The following is a 22,843-nucleotide window of genomic DNA, read 5'->3' on the forward strand; positions in this document are numbered from 1 at the left end:
GAATTTCTGAATCGAACCGAATTGCACATATCTAACACACACACACACACACACACACATATATATATAAATATATATATATATATATATATATATATATATATATATATATATATATACATATATATATATATATATATATATATATATATAAATATGTATTTAAGAATAAAAAGGACATTATCCTGTAAGTAAATAATATTAGAATGTGAAACATGTATAGGAAATATACAGTAAAAGAGTTATGAGGTCACCCTAACCCGACAAGCATTAAATTCAATTGCGCTTGAGCAAACACGTTTACTTTCAACTTATAATACGCATGCTACTTTCTTTGCACGCAAACATCTGAGATAAACCAAATATCGCTTGCGCACAACAGTTAGCTCACCACTTGTAATCTGGCCTAAATGGGAAAAAAATTAAAGTACAATGTCCCTTTAAACATAAATCAAATTACACTTTTTGAGAGCAGAAAAAAATTGGTCAAATGTACTATCCAATTTTATATTCCAAAATAAAGTATTTAAAAAAACAATCGCTTATTAAAAACATATTTCAAAAACACTACTGATCTGTATTATTGAACTGCGCTTTGTTTACTCTATGAATGTAAATTGCTTGAACTCATTTTAGGTGGCTGAAAGGACTTGAAGATGACAGCCAAGAAACCGATGTTCATTACAACTCTTTGACAGGGGAGGGAAACTTCAACTGGCGATTCGTGTTTCCATTTTTTTATCTACCAGCTGAAAAACAAATGGTCGTCACTAAACGAGAAAACATATTTTCATTGGAGAAGACAGAGCGTAAAATTCCATCTGTACTTCTTCTTCAAGTCTGGGACTTTGAAAGATTATCTTCAGATGACTTTCTGGGTAAGTACTCTAAATTTTAGGTTTAGGTGTTATCAGTAGTAATGTGTAGGATTTAGACGTGTATTAGTTTGTGGACAAATGTAAACATGTTTTCAATATTTGTTGTTTTTGTTCAAAAACAATAAATGAACACTCCGTTCATGAAAAAAACACACAAATACATGCAACAAAAAATATAGTTCATTTGTGCAGTTAAAACCATTAATTTTAAAGGAGGGAAATGCTCGTCTGTAGATGTGAGAACTGCTGAAATATACACATTTAAGAAAGAAAGGCTTTAAAAGTTCAAAATTACACTATTCAATAATGATTTAGCTATGTCCTTGCCAGTTGACTGTGTCAGCCAATAAGTATGTCACCTTCCCATTTTGTTCTTAGCAAGTCCCGACACTATTACAAAAGAAATTAAAAATAGGGATATTTTCTTTGTGATGCTGCCCTGATGAGGTTCAACATAGGAAATAGCATTAACAAATTTGAAATGACTTATAGAAATCAGGTGAAACAAAATATTTTTTTCATGACACGCAATTTGTCCAACACAAATTTTTAGCCTGAGCACATTTTTATAAGGATTGTTAAAATTAATTATTTATTTATTTGTAGACCCACAACATATTCTACAGTGCTTTAAACATAAATGCATAATTCCATGGTCAAATTTACATAAAGACAAATGTGATGGAGGGGTAGAAGGCCCCATACTTGAGTTGCCATGTGATGTAGGTTACCTTGCATTAAGGTGGTATACGGGACAGGTGTGCTTGTGACCTTAAACTCTAAAGGGAGAGTAGTGGGAGCAGTTGAGAAGAGGAGAGGGTTTAAGTTGAGAAAGCTAAGAGATAGGGCTATGTAGGTTGTAAGTGTTGCTGAATAGTAGTGTTAGAAGGCAATGTTTGAAGCTCAGAAAGCTAGAAAAATAATAAATAAATAATAATATTAATAATACAATTTAAAATGGCAGGAAATTTTAATTCAATGAAGCCCAGTTACAGAACTAACATGTTCATAAGTTGTTTTATTTTTTAAGTCTAAGATTTATTCTTTTTAGGACTGTTATTGGAAATCTAGATTCAGGGCATGTTACACTTTTGTTACCTAAATGTAATTACCATTTCTTTCCTAAGGTATGGAGAGTCCACAACATAATTCCAATTACTAGTGGGAATATCACTCCTGGCCAGCAGGAGGAGGCAAAGAGCACCACAGCAAAGCTGTTAAGTGTCACTCCCCTACCCATAATCCCCAGTCATTCTCTTTGCCTCTGTCAATGGAGGAGGTGAAGTTTGGTGTCTGAAGAAATGAATTCCTTTTTCGGGTACTTTTCCCTGCAAGCAAGGATTTGGTTTTAGCTGGATCCACGTCAATCTCAGTAGAATAGTGGTGACTTTTAAGCATTTAGAAAGTTGTGAGGTTGTCCTTGCTTTGTTTCCTAACACATTGCTGCCCATGGTACAGAAAACCAGAGTTGTTACTCTGTTCTTTCTTTTTGCTACATAAGGAGTATGTGTCCTTTCATGCCTTGTGAGCTGTCTTCCTGCTGGACAGCTAGACTGCAGGTAAGTGCTTTGTCTTCTTGGTCTTGGAGACTTGCACTTCAGAAGAATATGTCATATGCAGTAGATGGGGACATTTTTAAAATCCTTTATACAAGATTTTCTTTGGCAGTGGGCAGGCACATTATGTATGTTAAGACTAGGGGTTAAGCTTCCCTTTATTGGGACGTTTTTTCCTCTTTGGGCTAATTTTGTTGAAATACTTTATTAGTATGTGTGTGGTTTATGTTTTATACAGGGATTTATGTATAAACTTAAAATTTGGCAGTTGGTTTCCTTTTCTTGCTTAGCTAGAACTGGCTAACTGACAGACTGCTTGAGCGTTTGTGAAAATTAAGCTCCGGTGTTGTAGGCTGAGGGAAACGTGCGCCTTTTACTTGCTGCGTAGTTTCCTCATGTGATTTCTCTCTGCTGTTGGATATTCACGGAACGGAGCGGCGTAATTGAATCTCAGTCTCTTCAGTGTCGATCTACTATATGATCTTTTTAGAGACTTCTAGCAGCCAAATTGTGTATAAGTGTTACAGTAAGGCCTGTCTGAGGTGTAGGGGGACTTGATTTGTTTATTATTTTAAATAATTTTTGCATAACGTTAAGTGGCTGTGGTATTAAAAATTCTTAAAGTGACAGTGTACGTAAAAATTTCTACAATTTGGGGATTTTTTTATTTAGTATTATGGATATGGACCAAGACTCTGTGTCTTTTGACAAATACTTGCTATGCCTTGAGGCACAAATTGTTTTGCCTATGGAATTATGTGCTGCATGCTTAGGTAGAACACTTCAATTTAAAGATAAATTGTTGCCCTCTGAGCCCAATGTCTCTCAGGATGATGCTGTTCAGGCAATGCCACAGCTTTCTCCTCAAACGTCCCAAGCCTCTGTGGTGTCACATACAGTGCCCTACATTTCCTCTCAGCCTCCTGGAGGAGTTTATTTGCCTGCAAATTTTGCTGCACAGGTATCTTCTGCGGTATCTGCGGCATTATCTGCTTTTCCTATGTTGGGGAAACGCAAGAGGAAAATTAAACATTTTTCAGATAGTAAGGTATCTGTCCCATCTGCTGCTACGCAGGTTGCCCTCCCTCATAAGTCTGATGAGGAGGATACATCGTTAGCCTCTGAGGGTGTAATCTCAGATTCAGACAGTATCATTCATTTATCTGATACTGAAGAAGTAAACTTCAGATTTAAGCTTGAACACCTTTGTATACTGTTAAAGGAGGTATTTGCTACTTTGGACGACTCCGATACTTCTGTCGTTGTCAACTCTGAGAAGTCTAGTAAACGTAATAAATACTATGATGTTCCTTCCTCTGTGGAAGTGTTTCCTATTCCAGACCGTGTGACTGAGATTATTTCACAGGAATGGGAGAAGCCAGGTATATCTTTCTCCCCGTCTTTAAAGAGATGTTTCCTGTTGCTAACTCCATTAAAGATTCATGGCACACAGTGCCTTAAGTAGAAGGGGCTATTTCTACTTTGGCTAAGAGAACTACAATCCCTATAGAGGATAGCTGCTCCTTTAAGGATCCTATGGACAAAAAGCTGGAGGCTTATTTGAAAAAGATGTATGTTCATCAAAGTCTTCAATGGCAACCTGCAGTTTGTATTGCCACAGTAGCAAGTGCGGCATCTTATTGGTGCAACGCCTTGCCTGAATCAATTGTAGTAGAGACTCCGCTGGAGGAGATCCAAGATAGGATTAAGGCTCTCAAACTAGCCAATTCCTTTATTTCTGATGCTAACATGCAAGTTATTAGACTGGGAGCCAAAATGTCTGGCTTCACTGTCTTAGCCTGTAGGGCTTTGTGGCTAAAATCTTGGTCAGCTCATGTTACCTCCAAGTCCAAGCTTCTGGCACTTCCTTACAAGGGTAAGACCTTGTTTGGACCTGGTCTGACAAAAATAATTTATGATATAACGGGTGGAAAAGGGTCTTTTCCACCACAAGACAAGAAGAACAGACCTAAAGGACATCAAAGTAATTTTCGTTCCTTTCTGAACTTCAAAGGTCAAAAGTCTTCCTCTTCCAAGCAGGAACAGTCCAAGTCTTCTTGGAAGCCCAATCAATCTTGGAATAAGGGGAAGCAATCAAAGAAACCCTCATCTGAGTCTAAGTGAGCATGAAGGGTCGGCCCCTGATCCGGGATCGGAACAAGTGGGGGGAAGACTTTCCCTGTTTTGTCAAGCGTGGATACGAGATGTCCCAGATCCTTGGGCTGTGGACATAGTATCTCAGGGTTACAAAATAGAATTCAAAACTTTCCCTCCCGGGGGTAGATTCCACCTCTCAAGATTATCTGCAAACCAGGTAAAAAGAGAGGCAATCTTGAACTACGTTCATGACCTTTCCTCCCTGGGAGTGATAGTTCCAGTAAGGGAACAGGGTCTAGGACTCTATTCAAATCTGTTTGTGGTTCCCAAAAAAGAGGGAACTTTTTGACCCATTTTAGACCTAAAGTGTCTCAACAACTTTCTCAGGGTACCGTCCTTCAAAATGGAAACCATTCGTTCCCTTCTTCCTTTGGTTCAAGAGTTCATGTCGACCATAGACCTGATGGATGCGTATCTTCATGTTCGCATAGGATCATCACAAGTTCCTGAGATTAACCTTTCTAGACAAACACTTTCAGTTTGTGGCTCTCCTGTTTGGCCTTGCCACAGCTCCCAGAATTTTATTGGCAGTGATCAGGTCTCGGGGAATTGCAGTGGCTCCCTATCTGGATGACATATTGGTTCAGGCGCAATCTTTTCAACAAGCAAACTCTCATACAGTTCCCTTGTTCCAGCTACAAGGGTGGTTTTCTTAGGAACCATAATAGATTCCCTATCTATAAAAAAATTTCTGACAGAGGTCAGAAAATCCAAGATTCTTTCCTCTTGCCTGTCTCTTCAGTCTACTGTTCGTCCATCAGTAGCTCAATGTATGGAGGTAATTGGTCTGATGGTCGCTTCCATGGATATCATTCCCTTTACTCGATTCCATTTGAGAGCTCTACAGTTATGCATGCTCAGACAATGGAATGGAAACCATTCAGATCTGTCTCAGAGGATAGATCTAGACCAGTCGACAAGAGACTCTCTCCCATGGTGGCTTGCTCAGGAGCATTTGTCTCAGGGCACATGCTTCCGGAGACCTTCCTGGGTGATAGTGACCACGGATGCCAGCCTGCTAGGGTGGGGAGCAGCCTTGGACTCGTTAAAGGCTCAGGGACTATGGACTCAAGAGGAGTCTGCTCTTCCAATAAACATCTTGTAGTTGAGAGCGATTTACATTGCTCTGATGGCTTGGCCTCAATTGTTCTTAGCCTAGTTCATCAGGTTCCAATCTGACAACATCACCTCAGTGGCTTACATCAACCACCAGGGAGGAACTTGGAGTTCCTTAGCTATGAAGGAGGTGGCTCGGATTATTCAGTGGGCAGAAGCTCACAATTGATGTCTATCTGCCAACCATATTTCAGTAGTGGACAAGTGGGAAGCGAATTTCCTGAGCAGACAAACATTTCATCCCGGGGAGTGGGCTCTCCATCCGGAGGTGTTCTCCAGGTTAGCGCTCAAGTGGGGGGTGCCGGAGCTGGATCTGATGGCATCTCAGCAGAACGCCAAGCTTCCAAGGTACGGTTCAAGGTCAAGAGATCCGCAGGCCACTCTGATAGATGCTCTGGCATTTCCTTGGGTTTTCGGTCTAGCATACCCGTTTCATCCGTTTGCACTCCTTCCACGAGTCATTGCTCGTATCAAACAGGAGAGAGCATCGGTAATTCTAATAGCTTTTGCTTGGCCTTGCAGGATCTGGTATGCAGACCTTGTAAATATGTCATCTCTGCCACCTTGGGGGTTGCCTCTGAAGAAGGACCTTCTAACTCAGGGTCCATTCCTCCATCCAAATTTTGTTTCTCTGAAACTGACTGCTTGGAGATTGAACGCTTAGTTCTGGCTAAGCGTGGGTTTTATGAGTCGGACATTAAAACCATGCTACAGGCTCGCAAGCCTGTTACTGGTAAACATTTACCATAAGGCATGGCATAAATACCTTTATTGGTGTGAATCCAAAGGTTACTCTTGGAGTAGGGTCAGGATTCCTAGGATTTTGTCTTTTCTCCAGGAAGTTTTGGAGAAAGGGTTGTCAGTCAGTTCTCTGAAAGGTCAGATTTCTGCTTTATCTAATGTTTTACATAAACGTTTTGTCAGGCCCCGGTCAGAATCAGGCCTGTGTTTAAACCTGTTGCTCCTCCTTGGAGCTTTAACCTTGTTCTTAAAGTTTTGCAGCAGGCTCCGTTTGCAGATAAGGCGGTTCTTTGTACTAAATTGGGTTTTCTTCCGAAAGTGGTTTCGGATAGAAATATTAATCAGGAAATTGTTGTTCCTTCTCTCTGTCCCAATCCTTCTTCTCATAAGGAACGTCTGTTGCACAACTTGGATGTTGTGCCTGCTCTAAAATTCTACCTATAGGCGACTAAGGATTTTCGCCAGTCTTCTGCCCTGTTTGTTTGTTTCTCAGGAAAGGGTAATGGTCAGAAGGCTACCGCTACTTCTCTTTCCCTCTGGTTGAGAAGTATAATTCGTTTTGCCTATGAGACTGCTGGTCAGCAGCCTACTGAGAGTATTACAGCTCATTCCACTAGGGCTTTCTCCTCTTCTTGGGCTTTCAAAAATGAAGCTTCGGTGGAACCGATTTGCAAGGCTGCAACTTGGTCCTCTCTGCATACTTTTTCTAAATTTTACAAATTTGATAATTTTGCCTCAGCTGAGGCCTCTTTTGGGAGAAAGGTTCTTCAAGCTGTGGTGCCTTCTGTTTAGGTCTGCCTGTCTTGTTCTCCCTCCCTATTCATTCCGTGTGTGGACTCTCCATATCTTCTGAAAGAACCTTATGAATTTCTTTCTTTCCGGTTATGGAGACTCCACGACACCACCCTTAATTAAGACAGTTATTTTTTAACCTCAGGCACCTCTACACCTTTGTGTTATTCCTTTTTCCATTTCCCTTCGGTCGAATGACTGGGTATTATAGGTAGGAGAGTGACATTTAACAGCTTTGCTGTGGTGCTCTTTGCCTCCTCCTGCTGGCCAGGAGTGATATTCCCACTAGTAATTGGAATGACATTGTGGACTCTCCATATCTGGAAAGAAAGAAATTTATCAGGTAAGCATAAATTTTGTTCTTTTCTACAAACATTTGAATTCCGAATGAATGTGAAGGAAAAATTAACTTGTTTCTCCTAGGTTCTATGGAATTGAACCTCAATGGTTTCCATCGAGGAGCTAAGACTGCAAAGAGCTGTGACTTGAGTATGGCTACTGTTTTGAAGGATGAAAATAAGATATCCATCTTCCAACAGAAGCGTATCCGTGGCTGGTGGCCTTTTGTAAAAGCTGGAGAACTCACTGTAAGTACTATACAATGAATGGTGTTTAAAACTGGTTTCATACTATTTCGCTTCTACAGATCACTAATTGTATTTCACAAAATTGGAATTGTATTGGCATAATGTCAGTCTACTGATACACATGAATATATACACAGCCATAGGAAGCAGATCTGCCCTTTGGGCAAGCAAGAGGGGCACCCGCCCTGGGCCCTGCGTTTTGATGGACTCAACACTTTTGGGGTTAAGGGTATGAGAAGGTGCAATTTTCATCTTGTATTCAGTTTATAAAGAAGTGTTTATGGCATCAGGAGGTATAATATATAGAATTATTCTCTATATAGGACACACTGGGTGTTGGTACAGGGGTGGGCCATACAGGGGACAGATCATACAGGTGTAGGGAAATAAAGGAGTTGTGCTGGGTGGTTCCAACAATTTTTTCTTGCTCAGTGCCCCACAAGTGCTAAGTGTGGCACTTATATGAAATAAAAGCGGAGGATGAAAGCTAAAGACCAGCACATCTTTACATAGAGGTTGGTTAATTCAATAACTAAACTTCCAATACAGACATAACACTTTAGCACTCTGGGGCACTGCTCTATGAGTTTGCATTGTCTACCATGTTATGGTTGGGCTGTTGTTGCTTCTACTTCACTATAATAGCACTTACAGTTGATTTGGGCAAATCTAGTAAAGCAAAAATTATACAAACTGAATTGTGGCACTGGTGTTATCCTATGACAGTGCCTTGTTTAAAGACACTGATCTCTTTAATACAACCAGTTGTACTGACAGTGTTTGTCTATGGAGATTTCATGGCTATGTGCTGGGTTTTTGGCACCTCTAAGCAATGTTTGTGGCTGAAATACCTAAACTCAATAATTAGTAGAGGTTTCCACAAACTTTTGATCATAAAGAATATATCTTGCCTTTGGTTGCCAGGTGTATGCCCATTTGAAACCATGTAATAAAAATGGTCATGTGACTGATGTGGCTGTCAGAGGCTACAAGGTTATGGGTCTGATCTGAGGTCTGATGAGGGCATATGGCTGACCTGGGCTACAGGTCTGATACAAACAGATGACAGTTGCAGGATATGGGGTTTGCACTGAGGTCTGATGTACCAATATGGCTGACAGAAGCCATAGGGTTATAGGGTCTGAGCGGAGGTTTGATTACAAAATGACTTACTGCTTCACCCAATGGTCAACCAGTACGTTTTTGTTCATCTGGTAAATCTAGTCTTACCACAGAATGTTCCATGAATTGTACAGAACAAGCTAAACAAGGATTAAATGGTTTAATTCCAATTTGATAACTATAATTATGATAAAATCTGAAAAGTTGTGGAGTGACTGGCTAAATGCCTTTAGCTCAGGTCACACATGGACTGTTGGCAGGACACACCAATGTGCTACAGAAGCCAGGTAAGCAGTGCTAGTGAAGTTAGGGCATATTTTAAGGAAAACACACATTAAAGCCAAGTGTTCTATCTGCAATAACATTGTTTTTATTTTGATTAAATGGGGCATCTTATGGCATATTGTATATATTTCTACAAAACAATTTATTAAAAAGGCGGCTGATATTTTAGATACTGTTTTACATTACTTATGGTATATTTTTTTCCAAGTAATGGTAAAGTTGAATTCTTTAAAAAAAAACGTATCAAATAATTTATCTTCATAAAGTCCCATTGAATTCAACTGAGAAATCTGCAGAAAAATAATAAGATAAACTTTTCTAAAGAATTATAATATATCCCTAAGTTTATATGGGCATAGGTATATGTGACTATTCTGTTTATATGGAAATAATAAGGACTAGTGGTGCATTAATGGCTGACATGGAAATATTTAGCAACAGAATACAACTTTCTGAGTACATTATTTGTAAAGTATCCAATGATTATTTTCAGAACATCACAAGAATTCTCAAAAATGATCTAATCTCTATGTATTTACAAAGGTATTTTGACATTTTTGTGAGCAAAATGTGCATTGTTTTGTAGTCCATGGGCTTGCCACCTATAATGCTTATCTATTATCTCATGTAATGTGGCCAATAAGGGAACAAAAGAATTGATCTGCCTCAACTGATCAAGAAACCACTCAGCAGAATGTAGGAGGGCAGGGTCTTGGATCCTAAAAAATCCACCCTCAGAACGGGACATTTTAAAGAAAAAGCAGGCAATTTTTTTAAAATAAATTAAGTACATTACAGAGTTCTCTTTAAAACACTATCTTGAACTTTTTATGGGGAATCCAGTTCTGAGTTTAATGTGCCTTTAAGGCAGTTAAACCGTTAATACTACTATAAAAAAAGTCTTTTTTTTGTTCTGTTAAATGGGATTCTATACTGTTTTACAGCAGATTTTCAATCATGGTATCAAATGAAATCCTAAATACTAGATTGAAAATATTATAGAAGTAATTTATTAAAGTTTAACAGCGTCAAGCTAGATGTAAAAATCCAGTTCATACATACGTTATATATAACAAAATATTAGACATAAATCTAACATGGTGCATTATTTACTCCATAATTTTAGCCATTTTACTTTTATGCAACGGATATCAGTTACTAGAACTGGAAAATTTAAAATGATTTCTTTTAGGCTTCACTGACAAAATAGTACATTCTATTAAAGGGATATGAAACCCCCAAATCTTTCTTTCATTATTTAGATAGAGCAGGCCATTTTAAATAACTTTCTAATTTACTTCTATTATTAATTTTGCTTTGTTCTCTTGGTATCTTTTGTTGAAACACAAGGGCATAAGCTTAGGACCCGGCCCATTTCTGGAGCACTATATGGCAGCAGTTTTGCAACAATGTTGTCCATTTGCAAGAGCACTAGATGACAGCACTTTTTCCTGCCATTTAGTGCTCCAGACATCTACCTAGGTATCTCTTCAACACAGAATATCATGGGAACAACACAAATTTGATAATAGATGTAAATTGGAAATTTATTTTTTTAAATGGTTTGCTCTGTCTGAATCAAATAATAAATGTTTTGGGTTTCATTTCCCTTTGAACACAAAATCCAATGCTGTGATGTTTCAATGTAGGGGTGTTTGATAGACAGTCAGAGTCATTTTCTGAGAACAGCGAACCCAAAACAAAATGTCCTATAGTAAATAAAGATGAGAGCATCTCTCCTAAAACCCATCTCTAGTTTGTACCTTTCTGATCTCATAAAGTTTTAGTGAATTTGAGTGTTCTCCAATAATGTCACAAGCACAAAACAGAAATTATAGAAAGCTTTGTTGGAATGACCTAATTATGTACATTTTCTCCTTACACAATTACAGGGAAAAGTGGAAGCTGAGTTCCACTTAGTATCAGCTGAGGAAGCTGAGAAGAATCCTGTTGGGCGTGCGAGGAAAGAGCCAGAACCATTAGAGAAACCAAAGTAAGTGTCATGACCACAATTTCTGCAGAGAATAAAGGGAACACAAGTTAGATTCACCAACATCTTCTCCAATTGCTTTGGTATTTTATGCTGCCTTTCAGTTTCGCCATTCTTTGCTAAAGCTACTTAGTAGAAAAGCATTGGTGAGACTGAGTAGAGTTGTCGAGACTGTAAGCGAATATACCCATACACTAACAATTACTATTTTTTTATTTTATTTTTTACCTTCTGGGGGCTTGTGATTATATTTAAAAGTCTCATTATATTTTAAATGCATTTAAAAGTATATTAATTTGATTTAAATTTCCTTATGTTGGAACTTGTATTTGTTGCATTTAAATAAACAATTGGTGCAATATAAATAGTTATCATTTACATTAACTGACCCTCTTTCAGTGCCCCTAAATATCCTACATTACTATGACCAATCAGAGACTGTGTACAAAAGCAGACACAACCTTGAAAATCAGCAACACTGCTGATCTCATGTATAAAGCGTCAATGATGAATTCTCCGGCTTTGATGGGCCATTTTTACAGTGCATACTATCATAAGTAAGAGCATTATTAGGTTCCCATGCATACCATTATAGAGAGAGAATTAATGACACTGTGCACATACAAAAGGCATTAATGTTCCCAGGGCTGGACTGGGAAAAAAAAGCAGCCCTGGAAAAATATGAAGACCAGCCCTATTTTCCATTGAGTCGGTAGAATACACATGCCTAGTTTTTCTCAAAGGGATTACTGGGATAGACTCCTTCCCCAATATTTTTTTTCATAATTAAATTATATAACTTTGTATTAAATAAAAGTGCCAGATTGTAGTTATATATGCACCCTACAACCCAATTGCATCCATTAATCACCCCTTTAAATTGTAGCTTTCTAGCCCCAGCTGCTGCAGCCCACCGGGAAATCTCCTGGTATCCTGGTAGACAAATCCAGCCCTGAATGTTCCTTCACGTAACCATGAACATAGGCCTAACCTTTAATACAGAAGAGATATTGATAAATGTTTCTGTTATTAATAGCTATATGAATAATTACTAGATCAAGCATATCTTATACCATTTTAAACAAATATGACAAACCAATTTGGAACAAAAAAAACTTTATAATGGCAAATTAACGTCACAATTCTATGGACGAAATGGAAAGCAGAGTTACATTGAATTAAATAGTTAATTCTGTTTCACAATTGTATGTTACAATATCAGTTCCATTGAAAGTAGAGAAATTCAGCTTTAGCCAATCTCTGCTTCTTGTAATGGAAAATGAATCCACAAATTCAATTTTCATGCTTCTTTTCCATCGATGCATCAGAAAATTACGTTTAAAGCACAGAAAAAATGCTTTTGATTTGGTTTCATTCCATTGAACAGTTGTGACTGATAAAACACGGCGTAACAAATCAAGTATAAAAAAAATGAAGTCTCAAAGGAGATTGGGATCTTATGAGTTGTATTTACCATTTTATCATTTTGACATCTCTCCCTGGTTAGAGATAAATTATACTCTAATGTATAATTCCCTGTTCTCAGTTAAAAGAAGAATATTCATTTTCTAAACTCCAAGCGGCAAATATATCATAAAAAGTTATTTAAGAATGACCTAATATTTATCATTTTCTTATCAAATACTTTCATTTTACCATTACATTAGGGGAAACGTTTGTTGTAAACACAAAAGGAATTTTTGAATTCAAAACAAGAAAAAAACAAGAAAATGAAAAAATGAACAAAATACTGTATATGTCTACTTCGTGCAACATAATTTTATAAGATTGTAAAATAGGAATAAAAATGTATCACTCACAAGTGTTGAGATGGGAAACAGTGCTCCAAAAACAATGCTATCATGTAACTAGCATCTATAGATATCCGTCACTCATCAGGAATCTTTAATGCAATCACTAATTTGGCTCTCCACTGGCAATTAGAGTCTTGTCTAGGTAATGTACCTTTTTGCTCATTGGTCTTTGCACAAAATTATAAATGGACGTGAGAGTCAAAATTAAACTTTCATGATTCAAATAGAGGATGCAATTAATTAAAATGTCCAATTCACTTCTATTATAAAATTTACTTTGACCTTTATTTATTTTAATTTGAAGAGCATACGTAAATACACTACTGTCAAATAGTGCTCAATACACATGCACTCTCCTGAGTTTACCCAGGTATAGTCTTTAACAAAGGATACCAGGAGAACTAAGTAAACTAGAAAGGTTTTTTTTTTTATTTAATGTGCATGTTTTATCTGAATCATTCAAGTCTAATTGCAACTTTTTTGTTCTCAGTTTGCAAAAGCTTTTAAAAAAATGTTTGGAGGAGTGACTGTAGCCAATTTTTTAAAATTTTAATTTCATGAAATTAATTCCCATAGTACACAATACTTCAGCTGTATTTTGCATTATTGTTTAAAGGACCAGTAAATAAAGTAGATTTGCATAATCAAACAATGCATGATAAAAAGACAATGCAATAGCACTTGAGGGTAGATTTAACAAGCAGCGGATGCTGCAATCTACCTCCAAAGTTTCAGGTCCACCTAAAACTTAAGTTTAGAAGCAGCGGTCGTAAAACCACTGCTCCTTAACTTATCTGCCACCCCTGAGGCGGCGGACAGCAATCATCCCGATCGGATATGATTGGGATGATTGACCCCCTGCTAGCGGCCGATTCACTAAAAATGCTTGTGCAATGTTAAATGCAGACAGCATATGCTGTTGGCATTTAGTGATGTCGGGCAGACATGATCCGCTATAGCTATAACAGTTGTTAAATGATAAATGCAGACAGTGTATGCTGTCGGCATTTATTGATGTGCGGCGGACATAATACGCTACTTCGTATCATGTCCGCTCGCACATTGATAAATATGCCCCTTAGTATAAACTTCAAACGAGTAGTAGATTTTTTTCTGACAAATTTAAAAGTTTTGTCTATTTCCACATGGTATCATGTGACAAACATCACCCAATCACAAATGCATATACGTTTATTCTGTGAATTTTTACACATGCTCAGTAAAAACTGGTGACTCAAAGGTGTAAATATAAAAAGACTGTGCACATTTTGTTAATGGAAGTAAATTCTATTTTCTATCTGAATCATAAGTTTAATTTTGCCTTGAGTGTCACTTTAAATAAGTAAAATTAACTATTACACATTTAAAAGCCTCCACTTCTGTATCCATGCCAAAAAAGAAAAAAGTTTATATTTGTTTTGACTATGCTTTGAATCATGTCCAATTTGTAGGGGGGAAAAAATCTTCCTTCCATACTGAAATAATTAATTGAAATGGACAAATGTCAGCTTATTGCAATTAAAAATAGATAACAAATTTCATCTGAAATGTATTGTTTTATTAATCAGTTTTAAATAGCAATAAGTTATGATTCCTATTTCATTTAAAACGCATCCTTTAAAAAAATCCCCAGATAAAGGTTAATTCAAATTCAATTTTCTTTTCCTCAGCTTTAAATAAGAATTAATTTATTGATGGCAATGTTACAAAGAAAGCAATACTTAGAGGCATGTTCTAGTTTATATATTATGAAGGTCATTTCTGTTTTTCTATTTATGTATAATGAACTACCAGAGAAATAAAGGCCACAACAAATTGAGATTCGATCCGTGTGGCACAAATTTATATCAATAGTGTGCATTGGATGTAGGATTCTGGCAATTTATCTGTGCAGCTAATGATCAAGAAGCAAATTTAATTCTGTCCATAACACGGTCCAGGGCATCCAACTATCAAGGCAGAAATTATCAGGGTTTCTATGCACCATTTACTAAACATTTCAAAACTTCCGCATAAAAATACATTGGACATATAGACTAGAAAAACATTTATACTAGTGGTTTATATCTAATGTAGGGAGGTTTTGAAGCCTCAAATAATTGTACATCAAAACTGTGTCAGAATGCATTGTTCTTTTTTTTTTTTTTATATATATATTTATGTTTTAGTTTGCTATCTGAATGGTGTGTACAGTGATGTTAAAGAAACAAATTGTCAATAAATTAAAGGGACATTAAACCCACAGAGACGCATAAAGGGCATTTGTTTTTTAAAATAATAAAGTTACATTGAAGATAATATCTGCATTGACCTGGAAATAATAAAGTTACATTGAAGATAATGTCTGCATTGACCTGGAAATAATAAAGTTACATTGAAGATAATGTCTGCATTGACCTGGAAATAATAAAGTTACATTGAAGATAATGTCTCCATTGACTTGGAAATGTGCGCTACTGTCAATAAATTCCCTTTCCAGCTTTAAAGGGATGTGAAACCCAAACATTTTATTTTATGATTCTGACAGAGCATACCATTTTAAAAAATTGCTTCTTTCCCATGGTATTCTTTGTTGAAGAGATACCTAGGTAGGGGTCTGGAGCTCTGCATGACAGGAAATAGTTCTGCCATTTAGTGCTCTTGCAAATGGATAACATTCTTGCCAAACTGCTGCCATATAGTGCTCCAGACACGTGGACACTCGTGAGATTACCTCCCTGCTTTTCAAAAAAAGATACCAATAGGAAGAGGAAAAATAGATAATAGAAGTAAATTAAAAGTTGATTAAAATTGTATACTCTGTCTGAATCACAAAGGGACAATTTAGGGTTTCATGTCTTTGTAACTTTATAATGAGTACTATATGGAAAATGTAATTTAAATAACAAGTTACAAATTGCACAGTATTATAATTATATTATATTTAATTATATTTTTGTAACACAGTTATTGTATTATTATTATTAGCATTATCAGTTATTTGTAGAGCGCCAGCAGAATCTACACTAGTAACTTTTCTCCCATGACTAGCAAATTATAGTAGTGATATTTTCACACCCCTCTTTATATATATATATATATATATATATATATATATATATATATATATATATATATATATATATATATATATATGTATATATGTATATATTTATATATGCGCCGTGTAAGATGTTCTTAAAATGGAAAATCCCTAGAAAGTACAATACTAATATATGTATTATATTACTTCAACCTTCATTGTTTTATTAGACTTAAAACTTGCCAATTAAATTAACTTACAACCTTTATTATTGTTTTGTTCCCTTGTGAATGTATATACAAACAAATTAACTATTTTATCAGTAGAGCAGAAAGCCCAAAAGCTAATATGAGACTCCAGAAAAATTATGATTATTAGTATTGCTTATTTGTAAATCACCAGAAAGTCCATACCGCTGAGAAATCTTTAATATCATAAGATATTCATAGATGGCAGTTTGCGTAAAGTACTCATAAGTAAATCTTAAATAAATAATCCTAAAATTTTAAACCCAAGTTATACCTGGCAATTTCAATATCAGCATCATTGCATGACTAAGGGCAAACTAACCAAATATATTCCTATTTTATGGAACAAGTTCATCACTGTTTTTTTGTAAATAGATTTAATTGGCCTAGAACATTGATGGTAAACCTTGGTACCCCAGATGTTTCAGAACTACATTTCCCATGATGCTTGGGCAGTCTGCAGTCCAGCATCATGGGAAATGTAGTTCTGATACATCTGAAGTGCCAAGGTTCTCCATCACTGGCCTAGAGCAATGTGTTTAAAAGTTTGTGTGCCGAACTTGAATTTGAATTGACCACTCAGAAAGGTGCACCCCTGACAAAGGGTAATGCTAGGCAGTTGAATATTTGCATTACAAAAATATTGTTTATTTCCCATTTATCTAATGTAATATTGAATATGCAATGTAAGATCCCATTGCTAAATTAACACAATTCAAATGTTCCTATATTTTAATTCATATATCATCAATATCTAAATGTTTACTTCAATGGAAGTTTATGGGAACCAGTAAATATTCAAATGTTAAAGAGACAGTAAGGTCAAAATTAAACTGCCATGACTGAAAGCGCATGTCATTTTAAACAACTTTACAATTTACTTCTAGTATCAAATGTGCTTCGTTCTTTTGGTATGGTTTGTTGAAAACTAAACCTAGCTAGGCAGAAAGGAGCTTAGGAGAGTGTCAATAGCAGTATATGACAGCAAAGCTTGTAACTTTCTATAAAATTGCTATAAATAATGTTGCAAACACAGCTGCCAGATGGCTATAGACACATGCATGCTCCTGAGCTCACCAAGGGTTACTCTCTAACAAGGAATATAAAGACAACTTAGCAAAATTAATAGAAGTAAATTAGAAAGTTGTTTAAAATGGCATGGTCTATCCAATCAATTAAAGGTTAATGTTCACCGTATTGTCCCTTTAACTACTCTTCTTGAAAAATCATTTAAATAGCATAAGTGTATAGGGAAACATTTGTTCAAAAGTTCACATCCCCTTAGAAATTATTTGTGACAATCTTATTGGTCTGATTTAGTAGTCACACAGTAATACACATACACAAGAGATATGTAAAGTTATGAGTCCATATTCCACATTAAATATATTTTTTCTAAATGTGATTCTTATGGGCATACATTTTGTTCTTTACATAGGAGACCCTAAATCCTTGTAGTGTGACAGTGGTATCCTGCTTATATTCACTTGTCCTAACATACAATTTATTTGTTTTTCAGCCGACCTGACACCTCCTTTTCCTGGTTTGTGAATCCCTTCAAATGTCTTTATCACCTGATCTGGAGAAACTACAAGAAGTACATTATCATTGCTTTTGTTTTACTCATTCTCGCTCTGTTCCTTGCATTGTTTGTATATACTTTGCCTGGTGCAATCAGTCATCGCATATTAAATGTATAAAACATAATTTCCTGTTCTTACTGGACACTAGGCACAATTATTTCTGGAACAAGAAAGAGATTACCTGCCACATGTTATAAGCATCTACTGAGAGTCCTTGATAGACAATTTTCTGTTCAAAATCTAATTTGCCTTTCTCCCATAATAATCTAATTTTCAGCTACATACTCTCTTAATAAATTCAATCAATAGTAATCAGAAACACTGATTTGGACTCATCAGGCCCTGGTCTAAGAAAATAGCATGTTTAACCTTCTATTGATTGGATAAGGTTTTACAAAATCAGAGTTAAAAAATAACTGTACAAAGTATGTATTTGTCCTTATTAGTATGATTTCTATTAATTCTAAAATTGATTAATGAGATTATGTTTGTGAAACATTTAAAAATGCAAATACAATAGAAATGTTAATATACTTTATGTATTTGATATATATTGTGTGATAAATAGACCAAAACTCCATCATCAGAATGAGAATATTATCATGGTACAAAGTAAGCATCCTGTGCTTGCAGGGGTGGGGGGGGGGCTGCATTTACTTTGACAGTTTATGCCTGCTGAAATATTTGAGATATTTTACAGCAGGTACATAGCAAGCTATAGTAAACTGATCAAAGTATTTTCCATTGCAAAGCAACCTCTCAATCACAGAAAAATATTTTCTTAATATTAGTGTGTATTTTTCATGTATATATTCATCTAACCAACAGAACCATGTTAGTTACTAACCGCTGCCGTTGTGCAATATTAGATTAAACTGCCATATATATATATCTTTGTGTTGTAGTCAGCTACACAACCTTACATACTGATAGAAATCTTATTACTATCAATCACAAATAAAGAAAAAAGGCAACCATGCCTACGAATAAACTAAGCAAACTCATGATCCTATTTAATATTTTGTATAAAATCTAAAAAACAATATCTATTACTATTTTAAAATGAAAACAAAGTGCTGTAACAAACATATAGTGACTTTATTTCCTTTGGAAGCTTGGAATATGAGTACTTGTATTCCTGTTACAGTTCATATATGTTTTTATTTTTGATGCATTTTTACTCTTGATTTTTATCTATGTGCAGGCACTTTAACAATTTCAGAATATTTTAAGATAAAAAGTTTATGTTCCTTTTTATTTTATAAATAATGTTCCTTTATGTATTTCATATTAAAGGTCTTTGTCTCTTGCTTATTAAAGTATCCTTGTTTTTTTCCATTTTAATAAAATATGTGGTCTACACAATACAAAACAAATCACATAGTTTATTTATTAATATTTCTATAACAGACATTTTATAAAGAAAGGCCTCATAGTAGATATGTGAACTGAGTAGGGATGCGCGAATGTGCTGTAAGTGCAATTCGATTGGTGGATGAATAGTCCTGTGGACAAATGAATGTTGATAAGAAGGAAAATCCATTAAAAATAGGTCATTCAAATATTTTTTGAGGTTTTTGAATGTTACATTTGGTTTTTAAAATGTTCATAATTAGATTGAATATCCACACATTCAAAATTTTGAATGTAACATTGGATTTAACAAATACTAATCAGAGGTTCAATAGTTCATGTGGTAGGGAATTTAGTAAATTGATATATAATGATACAAATATATTGATTCCATTTTTTCTATTTAGAATATTACATAATTTGAATACATTTAAAGAGAGCATTAGAAATGCTATTACAAAAATATTGATTCTAATTTTTCTAATATGAATTTTGCATAATTCGAATCAAATTCCAAATTATTATTAGATTTTCTATCACGTTATAAACATCTACTAAGATTCTTTGAAAGACAATTTTGTGTTCAAAATCTAATTTGTCTATCTCTCAATAATAATCTAATTTTTAGGAACATACTCCCTTAATACACTCAATCAATAGTAATCAGAAAAACTGATTTTGGACTCATCAGCCCCTGGTCTAAGAATATACCATGTTTAACTTTCTATTTATTGGTAAAGGTTTAACAAAATTAGAGAGTTATAGCATTACTGTACAAAGCATGTATTTTTCATTATTAGTATGATTTCTTTTAATTCTAAAATTGATTGATTGCTCAAAATCAAATTTGTGAAACATTTAAAAAAAAATAACACCTAGATTTATGAGTTTTACGTTCGTGTTTTAAAGCTGAAAAAATAGCCATTTCAGCGTTAAAACAGCAACGCAGCCATTCCGAGTCTTGTCAGTATAGCTGTACCGCAAGCCTTTTAGCCTGTAACGCAACATTAGTTCCGCACTCCAAAAAATTACGTTTTTGCATGGGATTTTCATAGCGCTGCCATTACAAGTTTTGCGGTTAGGCTAAAAAGCTTGCGTTACAGCCTATACCAACACAATCCGTTTCGCAATCTGAGACCAGTAGTATCATCTCTATGCTTGAGTGATCAGTTTTTGTAATTCTCGTTATATATTTTTGTTTGTTTTTATGTGCACGTAACTAATAAACACGCTGATTTTTTTATCTATTCTCTGGAGGATTTCTTCACATTTAGTGCAGCCGGATACTTTGTTTTTCACATATGGCTTTCAGCTGAATCTAGTGTCTTGGGCGGAGACACTTTTTCCTTGGCTCCTGGAGTCAGATCAACATTGTTGGAGGGGGCGTGATATTGTGCACACGCCGAAGACACGCTGGTCACGGAACACCAAGGCTTATAAGCACCGCTTGGTCTCTTCATTTATTAACCCCTAATCTCCTGCACCCCAACATCGCCCACACTATAATAAAGATATTAACCCCTATTCCATCGCTCCCTGACATCGCCGCCACTAAATAAAGTTATTAACCCCTAAACCTCTGGCCTCCCACATCACTACCACTAAATAAACCTATTAACCCCTAAACCACCAGCCCCCCACATCGCCAAAAACTAAATTAAACTATTAACCCCTAAACCTAACAACCCCCTAACTTTAAATTAAAATTACAAGATCCCTATTTTAAAATAAATAAAAACTTACCTGGGAAATTAAAAAAAACTAAATTTAAACTATAAATTAAACTAACATTACTATTATACTAAAATTAAAATAACTACAAATTAAATAAATTAAATTACACATTCAAAAAACTAACCCTACTAAATAAAATTAAATCTACAATTATAAAAAAATAAAAAATACTAAAGTACAAAAAATAAAAAAATACTAAAGTACAAAAAATAACTAAAACTAAATTACAAAAAATAACAAACGAAATTATCCAAAATAAAAACAATTACACCTAATCTAATAGCCCTATAAAAATAAAAAAGCCCCCCAAAATAAAAAAAAACGTAGCCTACAATAAACTACCAATAGCCCTTAAAAGGTCCTTTTGTAGGGCATTGCCCTAAAAAAAATCAGCTTTTTTTCCTGTAACAAAAAATACAAACACCCCCCCCAACAGTAAAACCCATCCCCCAAAATTAAAAAACAAAAACCTAAGCTACCCATTGCCCTGAAAAGGGAATTCAGCTCTTTTTCATTGCCCTTAAAAGGACATTTAGCTCTTTTAAGAAAGCCCAAAACCGTAATCTAAAAAAAAACACAAAAAAGATTAAAAATACCTAACACTAACCCCGAATGATCCACTTACAGTTTTTGAAGTCCGGACATCCAGGCGGCAAGAAGTCTTCATCCAGGCGGCGAGGTCTTCATCCATCCAGGCGGCATTTTTTTGTTTATTGTAGACTAGGTTTTTTTTATTTTGGGGGGGCTTTTTATTTTTATAGGGCTATTAGATTAGGTGTAATTGTTTTTATTTTGGATAATTTTATTTGTTATTTTTCGGAATTTAGTGTTTGTTATTTTTTGTACTTTAATATTTTTTTATTTTTTGCAATTTTAGTTTTCATTTTTTTTAGTAGGGTTAGGTTTTTTAATTTGTAATTTAATTAATACTTATTTTAATTTTAGTATAATAGTAATGTTAGTTTAATATATTGTTTAAGATTAGGTTTTTTTAATTTCACAGGTAAGTTATTTATTTTAAGATAGGGATCTTGTAATTTTAATTTAAAGTTAGGGGGTTGTTAGGTTTAGGGGTTAATAGGTTTATTTAGTGGTAGTGACGTGGGAGGCCAGAGGTTTAGGGGTTAATAACTTTATTTAGTGGCAGCGATATTGGAGAGCGGCGTAATAGGGGTTAATATCTTTATTATAGTGTGGGCGATGTTGGTGTGCGGGGGAATAGGGGTTAATAACTTTATTATAGTGGCGGCGATATCAGGAGCGGCAGATTAGGGGTTAATAACTTTATTTCAGTGGCGGCGATGTCAGGAGTGACAGATTAAGGTTTAATAACTTTATGTAGGTGTTGGCAATGTCGGGGCCAGGAGATTAGGGGTGTTTAGACTTGGGGTTTACGTTGGGGTGTTAGGCTTAAACGTAACTTTTTTTCCCCATAGACAATAATCGGGTTGCGTTACAGAGCTTTTCATTCCGCGATCGCAGGTGTTAGTTTTTTTTCTAACACTCTCTCCCCATTGATGTCTATGGGGAAAGTGTGCATGAGCACGTCAAAGTAGCGCTTGTATTTTGTGCGGTATGGAGCTTAATGCAACCATATCGCATGCATAAGGCGGCTTTTCAAAAACTCGTAATAGCAGCGCTATGGAGGATGAAATAACGCAACTTTTGTTGCTTTGTTTCGCATCCTCTATAGCGCAAAACTGGTAATCTAGGTGTAAGTTTGTTTTCTCCAAGATGCCAATACAATAGAAATATTACTGTACTGTGTGTATTTGAGGTATATTGTGTGATAAATAGACTAAAACTCTGTTATGAAACATAAAATATTATCATGGTATGAAGTAATCATCCTGTGCTTGCAGGTG

At 35.4% G+C, this 22,843-nt stretch overlaps 1 protein-coding gene across 1 annotated transcript in view; it reads left to right on the forward strand.

The window, feature by feature from the left end:
• Positions 1–18,224, forward strand: part of FER1L6 (fer-1 like family member 6) — a 335,220-nt gene extending 316,996 nt beyond the window's left edge. The window contains exons 37-40 of the mRNA XM_053715940.1: positions 637–878; positions 7,664–7,827; positions 11,127–11,227; positions 17,828–18,224. Coding sequence (XP_053571915.1) covers positions 637–878; positions 7,664–7,827; positions 11,127–11,227; positions 17,828–18,008 — 688 coding nt within the window. The 3' untranslated portion in view covers positions 18,009–18,224. The remainder of the gene's footprint in view (positions 1–636; positions 879–7,663; positions 7,828–11,126; positions 11,228–17,827) is intronic.
• The last annotated feature ends 4,619 nt before the right edge of the window (positions 18,225–22,843 follow it).

This window comes from Bombina bombina, chromosome 5 (assembly GCF_027579735.1).
Source record: "Bombina bombina isolate aBomBom1 chromosome 5, aBomBom1.pri, whole genome shotgun sequence".
In the NCBI taxonomy this organism is placed as follows: Eukaryota; Metazoa; Chordata; class Amphibia; order Anura; family Bombinatoridae; genus Bombina; species Bombina bombina.